This window comes from Mastigoproctus giganteus, chromosome 7, assembly GCF_048544385.1.
Source record: "Mastigoproctus giganteus isolate SK-2022 chromosome 7, ASM4854438v1, whole genome shotgun sequence".
Classification (NCBI taxonomy): domain Eukaryota; kingdom Metazoa; phylum Arthropoda; class Arachnida; order Uropygi; family Thelyphonidae; genus Mastigoproctus; species Mastigoproctus giganteus.
Genome location: NC_143581.1, coordinates 62,014,016 through 62,033,139, shown reverse-complemented (window position 1 = coordinate 62,033,139; position 19,124 = coordinate 62,014,016). Strand labels below are relative to the sequence as shown.

The 19,124-nt window shown below is 37.5% G+C and overlaps 1 protein-coding gene across 3 annotated transcripts in view; it reads left to right on the top strand.

Moving 5' to 3' along the window:
• LOC150082956 (RNA-binding protein 39-like) overlaps positions 1-19,124 on the top strand; it is a 411,944-nt gene that overhangs the window by 312,430 nt on the left and 80,390 nt on the right. For 2 of the 3 annotated variants that reach the window (XM_090376937.1, XM_090376935.1), the window contains one exon: positions 7,740-7,805. The exons of the other annotated variant lie outside the window; for it this stretch is intronic. In XM_090376937.1, the coding sequence (XP_090233063.1) occupies positions 7,740-7,805 (66 nt within the window). The remainder of the gene's footprint in view (positions 1-7,739; positions 7,806-19,124) is intronic. 3 annotated transcript variants of the gene reach the window in all.

Here is a 19,124-nt window from a genome sequence, read left to right as displayed (position 1 = left end):
TAAAGATTTTTCCGGTCCACATTTTTTTTTTTTTTCCCTAACAAAAAATATTTGTTGAACTATGTAATTGGTGATGCTGATCAGAATTGAAAAAATTATCAGTCACACAATAAAATTCATACCATCTCTAAATAGCATCTCAAACTGTGTTCCATGAGAAAATTACTTAAACCAAAGAAGTGGGGACTTTAAAGTATTTCTGCTTTCTCATTCTCGCCCCCGCCAACTTCAGTAATATTTACTGTAGGTAGGTAGGTAGGTAGGTATTCCCTGTACCACTCAAGTAGGACTATTTACCTAATAAAAATACTCAAGTTTTATTCAAATGAAAACACAAAAGTTAAAATAAAAGTTGTAAATAAATAAACGTGTCCTTGTTATTCAGAAACAACAAGGAACCTGCATATTGATCTTAAATGTAGTCCCAGTGAAGGAAGAAAGGGATCTGGGGTTACTATGTGGGCAGATATGAAATTTTCTGAATAGTGTAAACAGGCAGCCAGGAAAGCCCATGGTGTCCTATCGATGATTTATCTAACATTATCCTGTAGAGATAGGGAAGCCATAATCCCACTGTATAAGGCCACATTTGGAATACTATGTTCAGTTATGGACACCTCATCTGAAAAAAGACATTGTGCTTCTTGAAAGGGTCCAAAGAAGGGCAATTCGAGTGGCAAATGGATGACTGTACAAGGAAAGTCTCCAGTTATGTGGGCTACAGAGCTTTGCAACCAGGCATCTTAGAGAGAGAGAGAGGCGCCTCCGTAGCCAGGTGGGAAGGAGCAGCAGTGCGTAGCACACGCTTCTTGATTAGACCGGGGTTCGAGCCCGTCACCACCAAATACGGAGGATGCGGAAAGGTCAGGGAATGACCACCGCATATCCCGGAGCAATATGGCCTTAGTTGCTAATGCTCCAAAAAACCAAAACAAACAAGCATCTTAGAGAGGACCTGATTGAGATTTATAGGCTCTAAGAGGAATTAGTAAAATGATTGAAGGTGGAATTTTCACTGTTATAAAGAATTCCAGAACTAGGTGCCATAAATTCGAATTATAGGGGCTGAGGTTTAGATTAGATTGAAGGAAGTTTTCTTTTAGCCAGCAAGTCATTAATTGCTAGAACAAGTTGCCTCACAGGTAGTTGAGGCTGACAATTTGAATAAATTCAAAGGTCAACTGGATAGTTATTTGTGTGAGGAGGGAAGCATATCATTTATATTTTCTTATCTACTTCGTGGCTTTTGTTTTCACCAGTGCAGCAAAGTCTGTGGCTTCCTTGCACTATATGGCAAATACTATTACTAATTATATTTCACACAATTCCTCTAATGTCAGGATTCCTTAAGAGAAGTTGTAGATGGTGTCAAAGCCATTTATGCATTTGACCTTTTTTTTTTTTTTTTATCTAACAAGAAGTGATATCCTCTTAGTGTCCTTTAGTTGCCAAAAAAGGTGATAATCACATGGAGCTAAGTCTGGTGAATATGGATGGTGGAGACAATATAACAAATTTCATCTAATGTAGCTGATTCACTGTAGAACTGGTGGTGGTGGTGTGACAGGTATTATCATCCTGCAAGCACACACCTGAGAATAGCAGTGACATTTCTTTTGGATCAGTATTGTCACTTGTCATTGGTTCTCCTCTCTCAAGAAAATGTTCCAGAATCACTCCTTTATGATCCCAGAATACAGTGAATAACACTTCCTTGGCTGCTGCTTGGGATATGGACTTTCTTCAGTCAAGGTGATTCTGTATAACGCCATTTTTTGAATTTGTATGCATGTATGATTCATCTCCGGTCACTGTGTTTTAAGATGACATCTCTTTTATGCTGTCCAAGAAGCACAGAACGCACAATTATCATTGGATTTTCCAGTGTTAAATGCCAAGGAATCTGTTGGACATACTCTTTATAAGTGCAGCTCCTCGCTAATGATAGTATTTGAGGAACCGACATTTTCTTGTACGAGTTATTCCGCACCTGTTATGACTTGTGGTGCTGTGACACAGTGTGCTTGCCCTAGTCAAGGAGAATCCTCAACTCTTTCAACACTTAAACGTTTTTAAACTTATTCACCCACTTATAGACTTGCCATCAACTCATGCAAGTTTCACCTTCACTTATATTAGGCCAGCATTCTGTGATAATTTTCAGCAGGTTTTATTCCTTCTGCATTCAAAAACTGGATTAAATATATCGCCCCTCTACTTTGGTGTATGATTGCAAAAGTCCTGTTATGTAAACAGTCAGATTTCTTGTAATTTAGCTGTTTCCAAATAATGCCAGTGTGGATGCTCTTTGTTATCAAAATTTCAATAGATAATCTGACATAAGATTGTTCATTGTCTTTTGCATAATATATGAAGTGGGGGGAGTCAAAAAAGAGATTTGTTTTATACCTTGATATCTCTATAGCAATGACACAAATTTAGGTTCAATCTGATAGTTCTTTTTTTTTTTTTTTTTTTCTTTGCAGTGCTGAATGAAATTAAGTTTTGCAATTGATAAAGTGTAATACAGATCAGTGATTCTTTTTCTCTTTCTGCAAGGGCAAAACATCCGAAGTAATCCATGAAGAAATGGTCACTGTTTATGGAGAACACTGCCTGGGTTACAGTGTTGTTGCACATTGGTATAAACAATTCAAATGTGGAAGAACCTCAGTACATTATGAAAAAATCCCAGGATGCACAGCAACTGCTGTAACAGAAGAGAATGTTGCAAAAATTGAGATATTAATTCTCGAAGTTGCAGTATTAGTGTCAAAGAAGTAGCTGCAGGGATCTAAACTAGTGTAGGGTCTGTGGAGAACATAATCCCTCAACAGTTGCATATGAATAAAGTGTCAGATGAAGGAAAAGGTACAGTGCCACATCCTGCTTATTTCCCCAACCTTACACACTCAGATTTCTTCCTCTTTCCTGCCCTGAAGTTCTTTCTTTGCTGATGATGAGGCAATTTCTGCTGCTCAGTTATAGTTTGAAAGAGAGTCAGGGGGCTTCTACAAAACTGGCTTGCAGAAGTTTTATTGAGGGGTAGCAAAAATGTGTAATTTTGTCTGGTGATTATGATGAAAAAGTGTAATACATAGTATTTGTTTCAACCTTCTATCGCAATTACTTGTGAGAGAATACAAATCTTTTTTGATACATGTCATACATTTTACGTTGATTTGCAGTTTTCGTATGAGTGATCTGTGTACACAAGTATTGACTTAAATCAGTAATGAATAATAAAATAGCAACATACATACTACAAAAGTAAAATTTTGTTTTACAGAGATTATTGTCATATAAGCATATTTTATTTATAAGAAATGCAGTAGCATATCAAATTGACTTTTAATAGTCTATACATTCAGAAATGTTTGTCATTCATTAATTTTTGTTTTTAATGTTATTTTTCATGAATTATATGAAAATGAGTTTTCTACAATATAAAACGCATTATTTCAGATTGAATTAAATTATTAATTCTGATATTTTGTGCATGAATATACTACATATAGGAATTAGCATTAGTAGAAGCATTTGATGCAAGAAAGCAAGCTTATGCAGCATCAGCCAAAAAAAAAAATAAACAAAAAAATAAATAAAAAATAACCACTTCCACTTCACCCCTCTGTTCTTTCGAAATACCTGTCCAGCTGAGCCTTAAACTTATTTATGCTATCAACTTCCACGACAAGGGATGGAAGTCTGTTCCACCAACCAACCACCCGTTGGCTAAAGACAAATTTCCGCACGTCTATCCTACATCTGTCTTTCCTCAATTTGAATTTATGCCCTCTCAGGTGATTATTCTGAGCAAGAGGAAGAATCCCATCAGCATTGAGCATGCTCAAACCATTCAAGGCTTTATACACCTCTATCAGATCAACTCGCCGGTGCCTAGTCTCCCGACACTGTAATTTGCAAAACTTAAGCCTTTCTTCGTAAGAGCACCCCTTTGTTCCATTCACTAATCTTGTTGCCCTTCTCTGTACTCGTTCCAGCAGCTCTACATCCTTCTTGAAATGAGGCCTCCAGGCCTGTATACAGTACTCTAGGTGTGGCCTGACCATTGCCTTATACAAGGGAATAACACCTCCTTATCCCTGCTAGAAAAATTCTGTTATATCATTGACAATACACCATAAGCTACTCTTGCAGCCCGTCTGCATTGCTCAGAGAACTTCATGTCTGCCTGCACAACCTCAGGTCCCTTTCATTCTCTACCACTGTCAGTGTAGTACAACAGAGTTGATATGTTGCTCTGGGGTTGCTGTTTCCCATATGTAGTACTTTAAATTTGTCAATGTTAAACTTCATTTGCAACTTCTCAGCCCATCTGCTCAATCTTTCCAGATCCTGTTGCAGCAGCATAGCGCCAGTAGTGTCCTTAACAACCCTGCCAACCTTTGTATCATCTGCAAACTTGGACATTAAGCTTGATATACCATCATCAATATCATTCATAAATATAGAAAACAATAATAGACCCAATACTGAACCCTGAGGAACTCCACTTATAACATTAGTCCACGATGAGCAGTGTCCATTGATTACCACACTCTGTCTTCTCCCCCTCAACCACACCTTTATCCATAGCAGTAATTTGCCTCCAATGCCACACTGCTCCAATTTGTGCAGCAGTCTTCCATGTGCAACAGTATCAAAAGCCTTTCTAAGATCCAAGTATATAATATCAAAGTTATTCCCTGAATCCAGTTCTTTTGTGACTGCATCATAGTATCCAATCAAATTGGTCAAGCAAGACTTCCCCTTAACAAAACCATGCTGTGTCTGAGCTATAACTGAAGTCTTGTCTAGATGATCCTGCAGTGCTTCTTTAACGAATGCCTCCATTAATTTTCCTGGAACAGAAGTTAAACTCACAGGTCTATAATTACTTGTGTCAGCCTTTGATCCTCCTTTGTGAATTGGGGTCACATTTGCACTTCTCCAGTCCATGAGTACCTCCCCTGAGTCCAATGAAGCTCTCGTAATTATGGCTAAGGGTTTGCTTACTTCCTTTGCTGCCTCCTTTAATATAACTGGATAGATCCCATCCACCCCAGGTGCCTTTCTTGTGTTTATCTTCAACAATTTCTCCTCCACTTTATTCTCAGTTATTACAAGATTATCTAGCTTACTGCCAGAGTTGAATACACCTCTGGCATTCCCCTCACTGAATAACTCCTCATGTGTGAATGTGGATGCAAAATATTCATTTAGTTTGTTAGCTACCTGAGCAGGATCATCAACAGTTGACCCATCGACATCAAGTGGACCAATCTGATTCATCCCCTTGATATACCATCTCTGCCATATGTCTCATTAGTTCATCTGACATCCATTTAGGCTTAAACCTTGAACCCTGAACGATATTTCTTAGTTGGTATGTAAAGCCTAGTACCTTCCTTCTAGAGTTTACATAAGTAAAGAACTCTTTGCTGTTTTTCTTTGCATCCCTTGCCAAAGATTTCTCGTAATCTGCCTTCGCCTGCCTAACCTCCTTTGTAACTTGGTTACAGATCAACTTGTATCTATCATAGGCTTCTGTGTCACGTGTTAATTTGTATGTATCCCATGCATTTTTCTTCTCTGCCATATGTCTCATTAGTTCATCTGACATCCATTTAGGCTTAAACCTTGAACCCTGAACAATATTTCTTAATTGGTATGTAAAGCCTAGTAGCTTCCAAGATAAGTTCTTTGAATGCTTCCCATTTTGAATTTGCTGTTGGTAACATCATCATTTGCTCCCAATGTATAGAATTTAAATACTGTCTCAGTCCATCATAGTTGCCTTTACGAAAGCAATAACCCTTCCTTTTACCCCTAATGGTAGTTACCTCTTTGAGTAAATCCCACTTCAGCACACTGTGATCACTGCCACCTAGTGGTTCATTTATCTGCAGATTCTTAATGCACGAAGAATCACTACTGATAATCAAATCAAGAGTATTACTCCCTCTAGTTGCCTCCCGAACATGCTGATGTAGAAAACAATCATCCAATAAATCCACAAAAGCCTTGCTATTGTGTGAGTGACCGCCCCCAAATTCCAGTCAATATCTTTGAAATTAAAATCCCCCATTATAAGACTCTGATTTACTGGCCCACTCTATTTCCCTGTACAGTTTCTTATTATACTCATCAGAGTCATTAGGCCTATAGCACATTCCTACTCTCAATTTTGATCTCCCAATGCTTATGTCACACCAAACTGACTCGACGCTGCACTGTCCAGCGATGTCGACTGGCTTCACTTCCTTGGATTTTATCTATTTCTTAACTAATAGCATAACCCCTCCTCCCTTCCTATCCTGTCTATCCTTTCTGTAGACATTGTACTCCCAAAATTCCAGTTCTGCATTCCTTATATCTATGTGACACCACATCTCTGAAATCCCAACAATATCTGCCTTTGATGTTTTGAGCAAAACCTCAAATTCATCAAATTTATTTACTAAACTCCTAGCATTGGTGTACACGCAAGTATACATGCACCTGTTCTTTTTCTTAGCTACCCTAACACAACCCATGTGTTTACTTGTACCCCAATGATTCCCAGCAGTCTCTGAAATATCCTGCATCTTATTTTCCAGGCTGCTGCTCATCCCAATAGAAGCAGTGCAAGAATCACTTTCACCTCTGCCAGTGGCTACTGTTAATCTATTAGTCCTTGTATCCCCCCAATCTAGCAGTTTTCCGACCCACCTAACACTGCCTCGATAGCATCAGCAAACATTCTTGCACCCTTTCTATTTAAGTGTATCCCATCCCTGTAGAAGCAGTCTCTCCTGTTAACAAGTACAGACCAGACTGAAAAAAAATTCTACCCCTTGAGCCTTGCACAATGTTTCCAGGGCTGAATTGATCAACAGGGCTCTCATCATATACTCCCTCCTATCGTGTCTGGGCAGAATTGCAGACACTTTCAAATTCAACCCTAATTCACGGCTTTTTTTCAACAGTGACCTGTACTTGTTAAGTAATTCCGCCAGTCTCCTACTCTTAATATCATTAGTTCCAACGTGTACAACTATATCACCTTTTGTGCCCTTAAAAGATGATATCTGCTCTACAACATCATCACTCTTTGCCCCTGGTAGACATACCCTGGTCCTGTTCCACCTATCCTTTTTGTTAATATAGTGTGGAAGTTGCAATAATAAAAGCCTTTTATTATAAGTAGGTTACAATAAGGCTTCTCTCATTGTGGTTGAAATCTGCTTTCTTATGATGTCTTTAATTTGAGCAGTACTTTTACTACTACTCCTAGTGGGGGGGGGGGAGGATAATACTACTGAAATAAGCTTTTGCATCATACTGTCATTATTACTCAACAAAAAATAAATATTTGAGCATGAAACTTTCAGAAATGTGAAAAACATTGACAATTTAATGCTGAATGCTTTTACAACATCTTTGCCAATATCTTGTTTTTTCAGCAGATTTTGATCAGTAACCTGATAAAAATAATCTAATGCAAGGTTATTGTCAGTTTTTGCATAATGCATGTTTTATATTGGTTTTGCAGTTTTTAATTACTAACCATTTGTAATGGCTTGACCATGGTAAAAAATTTTAAAGATTTTTTTTTTTTTTTTTTTGTGTATGCAGATATGATTTTTCCAAACAGAAATTAGTAAATTTTTTAGGCTGTTAAATCTGTCTTGTATCTATACCATTCAGTCATGCCATTTATTCTTTATATTATTTATTATTATGTTTTTTTTCAGATTGACAAAATTGAACTTATCAGAGACATAGAGACAGCAAAATCCAAAGGATATGGATTTATAACAGTAAGATTTTTTTCCCCCCCACATATTAATGTCACTAAATGAACTGTTTTTATTAATCAATATTTTGTAAGTTTTTCCAGGCAAGTCGTTGCTGCACATTTCGTGCTGGCATGTTTGATTTGATCAATTCTTGTGGTCTCCCAACTCCGAGTTGACTTTATTTGATGAGAACTGACAGGACCTATGAGTAGTATCGGGATGGGATAGCCCAGTAGGCCGCTAACTAATTTCAAGGAACATGTGACAGGGAGTTCTTCGTCCTCCCATGGCCACCCAACTCCTCCATTCTTAACCCAACTGAGAATGTTTGGGACTTACTGGAAAAGGACATTAGATGCTATGATTATCCACCTGAAAATGTGCTGCCATTACTGGACACATTATGCAACACCTTTTAGAGTCCTTTCCAAAATGCGTAATTTGCTGCATTAAAGGCAAAAGGTGGCCCCATGTGGTATTAGATAGGTGACTAATGCAAAGCTAATTCAGTGTATAGAGCATCAGTAAGGCCAATGTCACATCATCTATACTTAATTTTTGGTTTCATGACCTATGTAAGAGAGTACTGTATATGCCTAAACATTTAAAAAAAAAAAAAACAGCATAAATAATTAAATTAAAAAGTGGACAGTGGTTCCATAATGCAAACTTTACTGTAATATACCACTACACAATTTGAAAGATAATTTTAAAAAAGGTTAACTTAAGCATTGAATATGTGATAATGCCTGAATTTTCAAGGGGCAAAAAATAGAATTTGACTTATTTTCATCATGTATGTGAAGATCCCCCCCCCCAGACCATTATCCCAATTTTCTAGCTGTCGGTCTGCATTTTTCATCTGCAAGAATAGTCTTGTGGCCTCTGCTGATTTTTATTTTTTGTAAAATGAAAAATAAGTCCAGCGGAAGATAAGATATTAATGTTTTCTGTTATTGGAGTTCAAATAGCATTTAGTGAGACATGCAATCCGGACCAAGAAAACTTACCCCATGTGATGATATAACCAACAGTATATAGTAATTGACACCTTGACTTTACTTGTTTTGCTGCTTTACCTTAAAATATCTAACCAACTTCCACTTTCCGTACATCAGTATACATTGGGTGTCTCGGTTTCCTGTCGTGCGAAACAATACATACAATAAAACAATACAATTGTTATCAGCTGATAATTCTCCACAGTATGGCTTCGACCAATAACCACTTTGCAGTGCCCAGACATGATACATATTGTTGCTAGATAGCAATATGAAATTCTCTACTTATGTGTGTGGCCTCCTGCTGTCTTAGATAATCATTAGTCTAGTTCTTGTGTGATTTCTACTCATCTTGTAACTTACTTTATCTCTGCAACACTACTTGAGCTATGGGAATTGCCACACCTTGCAAGGTGCAAACGTTATATATATCCATCACCTTCCACAATGACAAATTGGACATAGAAGATATGATAGCATGGCCATCATTCACTAGACATGAACCCAACTCCTTCAGGAATGAAAATACACATACTTAGCAGGAAAGCCATCTGCTGTGTTTCAAATTTTTGCAAACAGCTGAAGGAGATACCTATAGGAATAATAAATAAATATGTAAAATAATGTCTTTTTATCATGTGTGTGAGGATCCCCTTAGATCTTTTTCATAATTTGCTAGCTGTCAATGTGAGTTTTATATTGGCAAGAATGGTCATATGGTCTCAACTGATTTTGATTTTTTTTGTGAAATGAAAAGTAAGTCCAACAGAAGATATAAATATTATCTATTACTGGGGTTCAAATAGTAATTGATTGAGATAATGTATTATCGTGTGTGGGAGGATGCCCTTGTACCATTTTCATAATTTGCCAGCTGACAGTCTGATTTTGACTCTTTGTGAAATAAAAAGTAAGTCCAACAGAAGATGTTAATATAATTTTTGGAGTTCAAGTGGTATTTAGTGATTTATTTGATTGGCGTGCATTCAAAACCAGTGAACACAAGAGCAACAGAAAAGTTTTCCCATTGGTGACCAACAAACAGTTGCCAAGATAGATGAGATTTGATGAATGACTGAACATTTAACCCATGTTGGGTAAATTATCATCAAAGTGTAGTAGGAATCTGCTGCATGTGATTCAGAAAACATGCTCGAAAAATTAACTACAAATTGGGAAATGGCAAAAACCAAAACTGCAAGGTTCTGTGTATAAATAAATAACCTAATGAACTATTTCTTCATTACACAGTTTTGCCTTAACAGAAGTTATCTTTACAGAGCTTCTTTTCAGCAGTGAAGCCAAAGTTTCTCCAAGTTTAGAAGACCAATATAACTATAATTTCAACAACAACCAGTATAATGAAATATGATGTGAGGCATTTTCATAAGGTTTGAGATACATTTAACATTTTTCAAATATCTCTAAAAGATATATGAACTAGAACTATGATGTCCAGTAGTTTGTGTGTATATAATTTTTGTACTGCTTTATTTACAATTAAAACTGTTATGAATCTTCACTAAAGTTTTTTTGGCGCCTCTATAGCCAGGTGGGCAGGAGCAGCAGTGCACGCTTCTTGATTAGACCGGGGTTCGAGCCCGTGTCCACCAAATACAGAGGATGCGGAAAGGTCAGGGAATGACCACCGCATATCCCCAGAGCAATATGGCCTTAGTTGCTAATGCTCCTAAAAACCAAATAACAACAACAACAATCACTAAAGTTTCTTTACAGTCACAGTAAAATCTCCAATATCTGTTTCATTTAACTACATTAAACACTCACTAATTTCCAAAAATGTTGCACCACAAACCAGAGTAAAACAACAATTATAACAATGTCTGCTAAGACATATTTCTCCTCTCCTTTCTGACTGTGATTCTAATGCTATTATACGTATACTATGTGTACCATTGCTTTTTGTTGCTCTGCAGGTTATGTTATCATAGTGAATTCTGTTTGGTAAATTGTTTTTGAAAGCCACCTGAAAGGCTTTCGAAGCACACGAATGTATATAGTTTTTTAATCTCAGTAAAATCCAAATAATACAAGGGTGTCAGTCAAAAAAAAAAAAAAAAAAAAAAAAAAATCCATCTTTAGCTGCATCAGTCAAAAAAAAAAAAAAAAAAACCTTTTTCTATACAACCTTTATCCCTCATCATACACTTCCAAAACAGTTGTCCCTTCTAATAATTTTGTCAGACTGCCAACCTCAGCCACCAAGGAGAATAGTTTATTCCAGCAGTCAACCACACACTAACTAAACATGAACGTCCTGAGGGCTAGTCTATTAGTTTTCCTCCAATAGTTTATATTTGTGCCCCTGGTTTTTGTTTCTCACTTCAGTGTGAAAATTTCACCTGTTTGTCTCTTCTCATCTCTTCCTCTTTGCCTTCCCCCCCATATACCCAGAATTACCACCCCTTTTCAAAATTGCTAACCCCAAAATGATTGAGGAAGAGTTAGTGAAAGCAAGCCTGAAAGTTTTTCATGTAAAATAGAAACTGTTAGAATACTTTCTAATTAAAAATTAATTTCTTAAATGTTTATTTATTAGGAAGGGGATCACTAATTTACAGATTTATAATTTCCAGTTTAGGACCTTAGTAATGCTGTAGTTTAAAACAAGGGTTAGCAAGTGGTCAATCGCAGTATAGAAATAAAAATATCCACTCTATTAATTGGAGCACTCAGAAGAAATGATCAGAAGTGCATGCAAATCAGAAGGCAGATTAGTTCTGCTGAGATATATAAATGATTAACATATGGGACCAGTTGAGCAAAATCTTCAGCTGTTATAAAAACAAGCGTAGAGATCATGGAGTTCAAACAAAACCACTGTTAGATAAAACCTGATCACTGCATGTTTGACATCATCATAAGTGGGCTATAAGAAGTACGAAAAGCTATGTTGCTGTACAGAATTGAGAAAAGCAAGAGTTGAATGTAATAATCTACTTTATTTTCTGTGCATAATGGAAACCTAATTTATTATTATTTTTTTTTTTATGAGAACCCCAAACACAAGAGGTATTAGAACCTATAGTACTTAGTACCGTGCTTGGGTTGGAGGTTGAGAAGACGAAAGAAAATATTTGTTGACATTGGACTTGAACTTCTGTAGATTGTAATTTTCAGGAAATACGTATGAAGGAAGGTTGTTCCAGAAAATGGCAGTTGAATGAATAAATGAGGAAGATAAAAAGTTGGTTCTATGGGTTTGAAGTTGCACAGTAAATGGACATTGGCTGGTGGCGGCACGTGTTCGGACTGTTTTGAAAGAGAGAGCGGGAATTATAGAAGCCAATTCAGAAGAACAGTGCCCATGGAATTATCTGTAGAAGAGGCATGCAGCAGAAACAGTACACCTATGAGAAAGCGAGTGGAGAGACTCTGTCAGAGATGAATCATCAATTAACCTAACTGCCCTCTTCTGAATGTAATCAAGAAGCCTGAGAGAGGTTTGGGGGGCACCACCCCAGACGTGGGAATAATATTCCATGGCTGGGCGGATTTGCAATTTATACAGAGTGAGCAGCTGTTTGGAAGAAAAGTAACGCCGAGAGCGAAAGAGAAAACCAAGTTTTTTAGATGCAGAGGAAGCAATATTTTAAATGTGCTTGTGCCAAGAGAGATTAGAAGTCGAGGTAATCCCCAAAAGAGATATATCATTTTGCCGAGAAATCGGAGTGTCACTAAAGATAAGCATAGGAGCAGAAGAATCATTTTTGCGAGATATAAGACAAGACTGTGTTTTAGAAGGGTTGAAATCAACTAAGTTGTCTTTGCCCCACTGGAGAATTACCTGAAGATCGGCATTTAAGGAATTAAGGAATTGGTAGCAGATTTTCTAGAAGTTTAAGCTGATTGAGCAGTACAAGGTTTCTCAAAATGGAAAGTGGAATGCAATGTGCTATCATCAGCAAAACTATGGATAGGATTTCCAGTCAATGGAAGAAGGTCATTAATATACAAGAAGAAAAGAGTGGGGGAAAGAACTGAACCTTGGGGGACACCGGCATTAGTGCAGAAGTTAGAAGACAGAGAGCCATCTACCATCACCCTCAGTGAGCAATCAGAGAGAAAACTGGATAACCAATTACTAAAAACAGTTGGCAAACCATAAGATGGAAGCTTGTTTAGAAGAATGCCAAACACGATCAAAAGCCTTTGAGATGTCAAGAACAACTACTTATGTTTCACCGAACCTTTCCATTGAATTAGTCCATAAATGGGTAACATAAGCCAGAATATCACCAGTGGATCGACACTGACGGAATCCATACTGGCGATCGTTGATCAGACTGAAGGTTTCTAGGTAGTTTAAGAGTTGGCAGTTAATTGATTTCTCCATTACTTTAGAAAGAGTAGAAGTAATTGCAATGGGACGATAATTGGATGGGAGGGATTTGTCACCCTTTTTAGGAACAGGCTGGATATGAGCAAATTTCCAAGCAGAAGGAAAAACACCTTTGGAATAAGAAAGTGAAAAAAGGTGGCAAAGAATAGGAGTAAGTTCAGGAGCACAGGTTTTGAGAACAAGTGGAGAAATACCATCGGGACCTTGAGTTTTCTTAGCATCAAGATTCATCAAAATCCATCTGATATCCTTTTGACGGAAGACCACAGGAGGCATTGAATGGAGCTTGTTGGGAATGGTGGGAGGTGTTTTACGAAGATCATTAATACATGAGCTGGGCGAAAAATGGGATGCTAGCAGGTCAGCTTTATCCTTGGCTGAAGTGACAACAGAACCATCTGGTTTGGACAGAGGTAGGAGAAGAGATGGGCAACAGTTGCAGCCAATAGCTGTGGCAAGAGACCAGAATGGATGAAGAGAATGAAGAGATGGGCAACAGTTGCAGCCAATAGCTGTGGCAAGAGACCAGAATGCTCGGGTACCATTAGGGCAAGAAGCAAGTTTTCTACTCTTAGCCTGTTCAAACTCTAGTTTGGACTGATTAATAACTGCTTTACAATTGTTGCGAGCTTTGGTGTAGGCAGAAAATGAAACTGAAGAATTAGAAACAAGCCAATTACGATATGCAACATACTTCTCTTGAACAGCCTTAACACATTTATTGGAAAACCAAGGTTTAGATAAAGGACGAGATTTTAAAGTGGAGTGTGGGATAAAGGATTCCATTCCTGCAAGAATAATTTCACTGACACGATCTGAACAAATGTTGACATCAGAAGTTTTGAAACAGTAATCCCACCAAGGAAAAGAAGTCTCACAGGTCATCCCATTTTGCATTCTTGTAATGCCAAACAACACGAGGTTGGGAAAAGCCATGAGATAAAGGTTCCATCGGAGAAGAGACAATCACTAAGTTGTGATCTGAAGCGCCTAAAGGACTTCTCACTTCGACCGTGTACTTAGAAGGGTTGTTTGTGAGAAAAAGATCAAACGCATTGGCTGTATGATTAGGATTGTCCGGTATTCTTGTAGGTAAATGAACAATCTGTGCTAGGTCATTAGTAATTGCAAAAGCCTCAGCACCTCGACCTGCTGGGTCGGTGTGACTAGAAAACGGAAGCCAGCTGGAGTTGTGAACATTAAAATCACCAAGGAAAATTACCTCACCATTAGGAAAGTTGGACTGGAGAAAGTCAAGTTGCAAAGAGAGGAAATCAAAGATCCCCAAGTGATTAGTGAAGTTGGGAGAACGGTAGAGAAAACAGATGGATTTGACACAATGAGGTAGAGAGATTTTAAGCCAGAGAAGATCAAAGAGAGGAGATTCCAAATTGCCAAGTCTCTGACAGAGAATATCAAACGGACATATGCACAAGTACCACCTTTGAGGCGAAAGGAATCATACAGCGAATAATTTGGGCATCTGAGATGAGAGTTAGTTGAATCAACCGATAACTGAGATTCTGTCAGAAAAAGTACATGGGGTTTGGCAGACTGCAAGTGGAAATGGACATCGTTGAGATTAGAATTGAGACCACGTATATTTTTGAAATGAATTAGGAAGTGCTTGGGAGGTTTAGATCTTTTCACAGATAAGCTTGCTCTATTAGTTTGACAATTCATGATGTATTCAATAGTAAGAAAAAGTGGGTGGGACATGCTGTATGAAGTAATGAAATTTTTGGATATGGCGTGCACGTGGTAAGTATATACCCAGATCCTTGACATAACGTGGCCTCGACAATGCTCCCTGGACTCCCTCCGGTCACTATCTGGCAGAGTAGAGGTAGCAAGATTATACACTAGCTGATCCGGAAGCCTCCTAGAGAGTTACCAATAGGTTCGGTCCAGTGTACTAACTAGCGGCCAACCTGCGAACACCGTTTTAGAGCTGTCCCCTCGAAATGTAAGGAATATTGGATCTTGCCACAACGTTCATCATAACCTCAAAAGTCATACTGCATGATGGAAGAGATAGGGAAGGGTTGACCGGAACTTAGCTCTAGAGACTAAACATGGGTTCCACCACTTCAAGCCTCCAATAAGCAAAGTGGTGGTATTTCATGGGTTGATGAGAGTCATCTACCACCTAGAACTGCCTGGTAACAGAGAGGGGTGGCATTCCTCCATGTGGTATGGGCGCCACACCACACCTCGACCCCTGCTTACGTTGGTTCTCACCTGGGTGGTCACCCAACATGTACTTGTGCATGGAGGTTATACCCAGGATTACTAACAGTCCCACCATCGTGAAGGTGCAAGCAGAGGATCTGGCTGTCACAGACTGTCCGGACTTCGCCGAAATTGGGTCCACTTGACTTGAATGTCACCCGAATATCAGTTCCATCTGCGTTTTAGACTCCCAGGTAGCAAGTATAGTTTGTCTGGCATATCTGAGAGAATGTCTGTGACAACCTCAAGGACAATTATGTTGCAAGGGACAATACAAAAAAAATAAATATAAAAAATTACAGTTTTGATACTTAAGTGTGATAATTTTTTTTAATCATAACATTCTGAAAAAATGACAACACATTTTACTTTAACTAATTAGTTACATTTTGGATGTTTTCCATATAATTTGTAATCCAACTGATGTATAGATTTATTCATTAAATCTAATAATTTGATTACTACAGTCAAAAAGAAATTATTTTTAAATAATTTTAAATTTTTGATGTTTGAAGTTTACGCTCATGTGTTGCTTTTAATACATAATTTTTATTTTTACAATAATTGTTGAGCAAAATATTGATAATGGTATTAATTAGCAAATTTAAAATAATTTCTCCAAAATAACCATTTTTGCAAACATCATTCCAAGAAAATCAATCGATAATCAATATAAGGTTTCAGATGAATTTCATCAATCATTAAACTAATTTTGCATTCTGGCGAATTTAAAAAGGCTAATTGCTGTTTAGCATACATCAGAAAATGATTCTCTTGCTGGTCATCTGAAATTTTTGCATTTACAGAAGAGCAGAGCCTGCGAATAGTACTTGGATGAGGGAGAAGTAGGAATGCAGAATGCTGCAGAAATTTGTAGCCATGTGGAGATATCAAAAACATCAAAGATTAAAATATTAATACTTCGGTGGAATGCCTGTATGCATTCTTTTCACATTCTAACAAATGTGACTGTTCTCTTATGAATTTAAACACTGATGCTCTCTCATTATTAATGTCTCCCATAATTGAGTTCAGTAAACTACAAGCAGCATTTAAAACAAAAGAAATATTAACATCGATGCTGTTGGCAACTACTGGTATCTGTTCTAAGATGTCGGTAATCTGATTGACACTATTCACCTTCGTAGGAAGTTCACAGTTTAACTTGCCTAAATTATTAATTTCAGCACTCTGAACAAATACTGGCAATCAAATCTTCACTGACCACTGAATAGGCAATGGAAGGTACTGGCTGAAATATTTAATATAAAAACATAATACAGTTATTTTTTGAAATAACTTTCCAGCATTCAGGTACTTCGTCTATTCAGGCACTCTGCTATTTGTGTGAACATGTGAAATTCTTGAGCTTTTACATAATCATATTTGTACTTTTAATACTATTTTCCACAGCTTTCTCAAAGTTTTTTTCCTCTAATCTTCACTTCTTCTTTTTGGGACTGTCTCTTATAAATGTCTGTGATGACAAATAGCTTGGACAGTTCAGAAATTGTGATGGAACAGTTCCGTGAATTAATTTTGGATGCTTAAAATCTACAGTGATTCTCTTAGTTTTCCCCATCAAATTTAGATGTCCATCTAACTATCTGGGATGGCTCGAAATGAATCTTGTATACCTGTAACAATATGAAATATATGAACAAAATCTTATGCTCTCTTCCAAATTTCACTTTACTTGTTATTAGCATCTCATAGATGACTGTTATTAGCTTTTACAACTAAGGATACCTCAGTCCGAATACACTGTCCTGTAGCTTATCAAATGGTGCATATAATTCCACTTTGTGTATATATCTACACTAAAAGTTTCAATAAATAAAATTAACATTACATATCATACAGATATTGAGATTTTTTGATTTCTTAAACAAACATGCACTTTTCTTCAGTGTATCCAATACATGATATGAATATTTTATATATAAATGAAACCACAAAAGCCATAATTCTGACAAAATTTACTTCTATATTCTGAAAAGAATATATCTGTTTAATTTCCTTATATATTATCATTTCATTACTATTAAAATATTCCTATTTAAGATAACTGTTATTAACGTACCACAAACTTATTTTAGCAAACTTACCTTTGAACGTTTGGATGGCACAAAGTGTCTCCTTGGTATAGCTTTCAAACATTTGTTAGTTAAAAAAGTATCCTTCAACAGAAAGCCAAAGATGTACTTTCAGACCACCTTTATAATTTCCACAGATCCAGGAACAAAACATTTTCCAGGCATTATTAAAAATTTCAAAGCACTTTTATGAGATGGAATAGCACAAGTAATGTACAAACAGAGCACTAATAACACTACTACTAATGAACTAAGGCAACAAAAGGCTTCTTAGCACAACTTAGAACAACAGATTAGCCCACTGATGACGTAGTGATCAGGCTTTTGTCTAACGGTAAAATCAGTTCAAAGCAGCACATATATGGCACACTTAATTAACATGTTTATGTCTCACCGACTTCAGAGTGCAAGGAGATTATAGAAAATGCTGAGACATCTTGTCCAACATCGATATCAGAGGTTATCAGCCTTCGAGAGGCTGGATGTTCACTTTGTCATGTACCAGGACATGTGGACTGTGAAAATACCACAGTGCACAGATGCTGGCAACAATGGCTGCAAGAAAGTACAACTACTCATTGAATGGGTAGTGGAACATAACAGAGAACTGCAGAATGGGAGGATCATCTTATCTGTTTACTTGTTTACACTGCACATATACAGCCATGCTGACTACCATCCAACAAGCTGTGACATCTGCTGTCTGTCACCCCGAAGACACCAGGAGCCAGCAAACAGCGCTCAACAGAACAAACACACCACTCACACACCCACACTTACCACACTGCCAGCATCGACACATGCCTCATATAGACACTACAGCGGCTAATGGGGGAATCCCAGAGACCACCATGAAACATAAACACATTTTGATTTTGTCACCCCATCAGCTGTCAAACCATTTCATGCTGACTGGCAGACAGGGCCAGCAATCATACTGGCCACTGCATTGATTACCCCTGACCGCTGCTCATCATCAACAGCATCTGGAATGGCGCCGCACACACAAGCGATCTTTCTTGACATAATCACTTGATGTCTAACAGACAATCCGAACAAGTTGAGACAGAAAAACCCTGGCGCCTCCGTAGCCAGGTGGGAAGGAGCAGCAGTGCGTAGCACACGCTTCTTGATTAGACCGGGGTTCGAGCCCGTCACCACCAAATACGGAGGATACGGAAAGGTCAGGGAATGACCACCGCATATCCCGGAGCAATATGGCCTTAGTTGCTAATGCTCCTAAAAACCAAATAACAAACAACAAACAAACAGAAAAACCCTGGATAAATTAATGCTTGAAAGCATACTGTACTAGTAAACAATCCTATGCTTTTATTTTAATATAAACTGTGTATATTGTCAGTGAAATTTATAGTGCAGTGTGTGGGCTTTTAAAAAAATTCTGCTTTTTCCAAAAATTCTCCTGTTTTCCTCCAGTTAGCTGATATCCAGCTTTTCAAAAGTTGGCAGTTGTGAAAAGGAGGGAGTAAACTGAATGATATGAACTGAATGCTGATTACATCCTTACTCTTTCACAGGTGACACGTTTTAAAAATGATACACACACATACACACATAAAATTTAAAAAGTATAAAGGAAACTTTGAATCAACATTTCTGAAGAGTTACAAAGTTTGCAACAGTATCT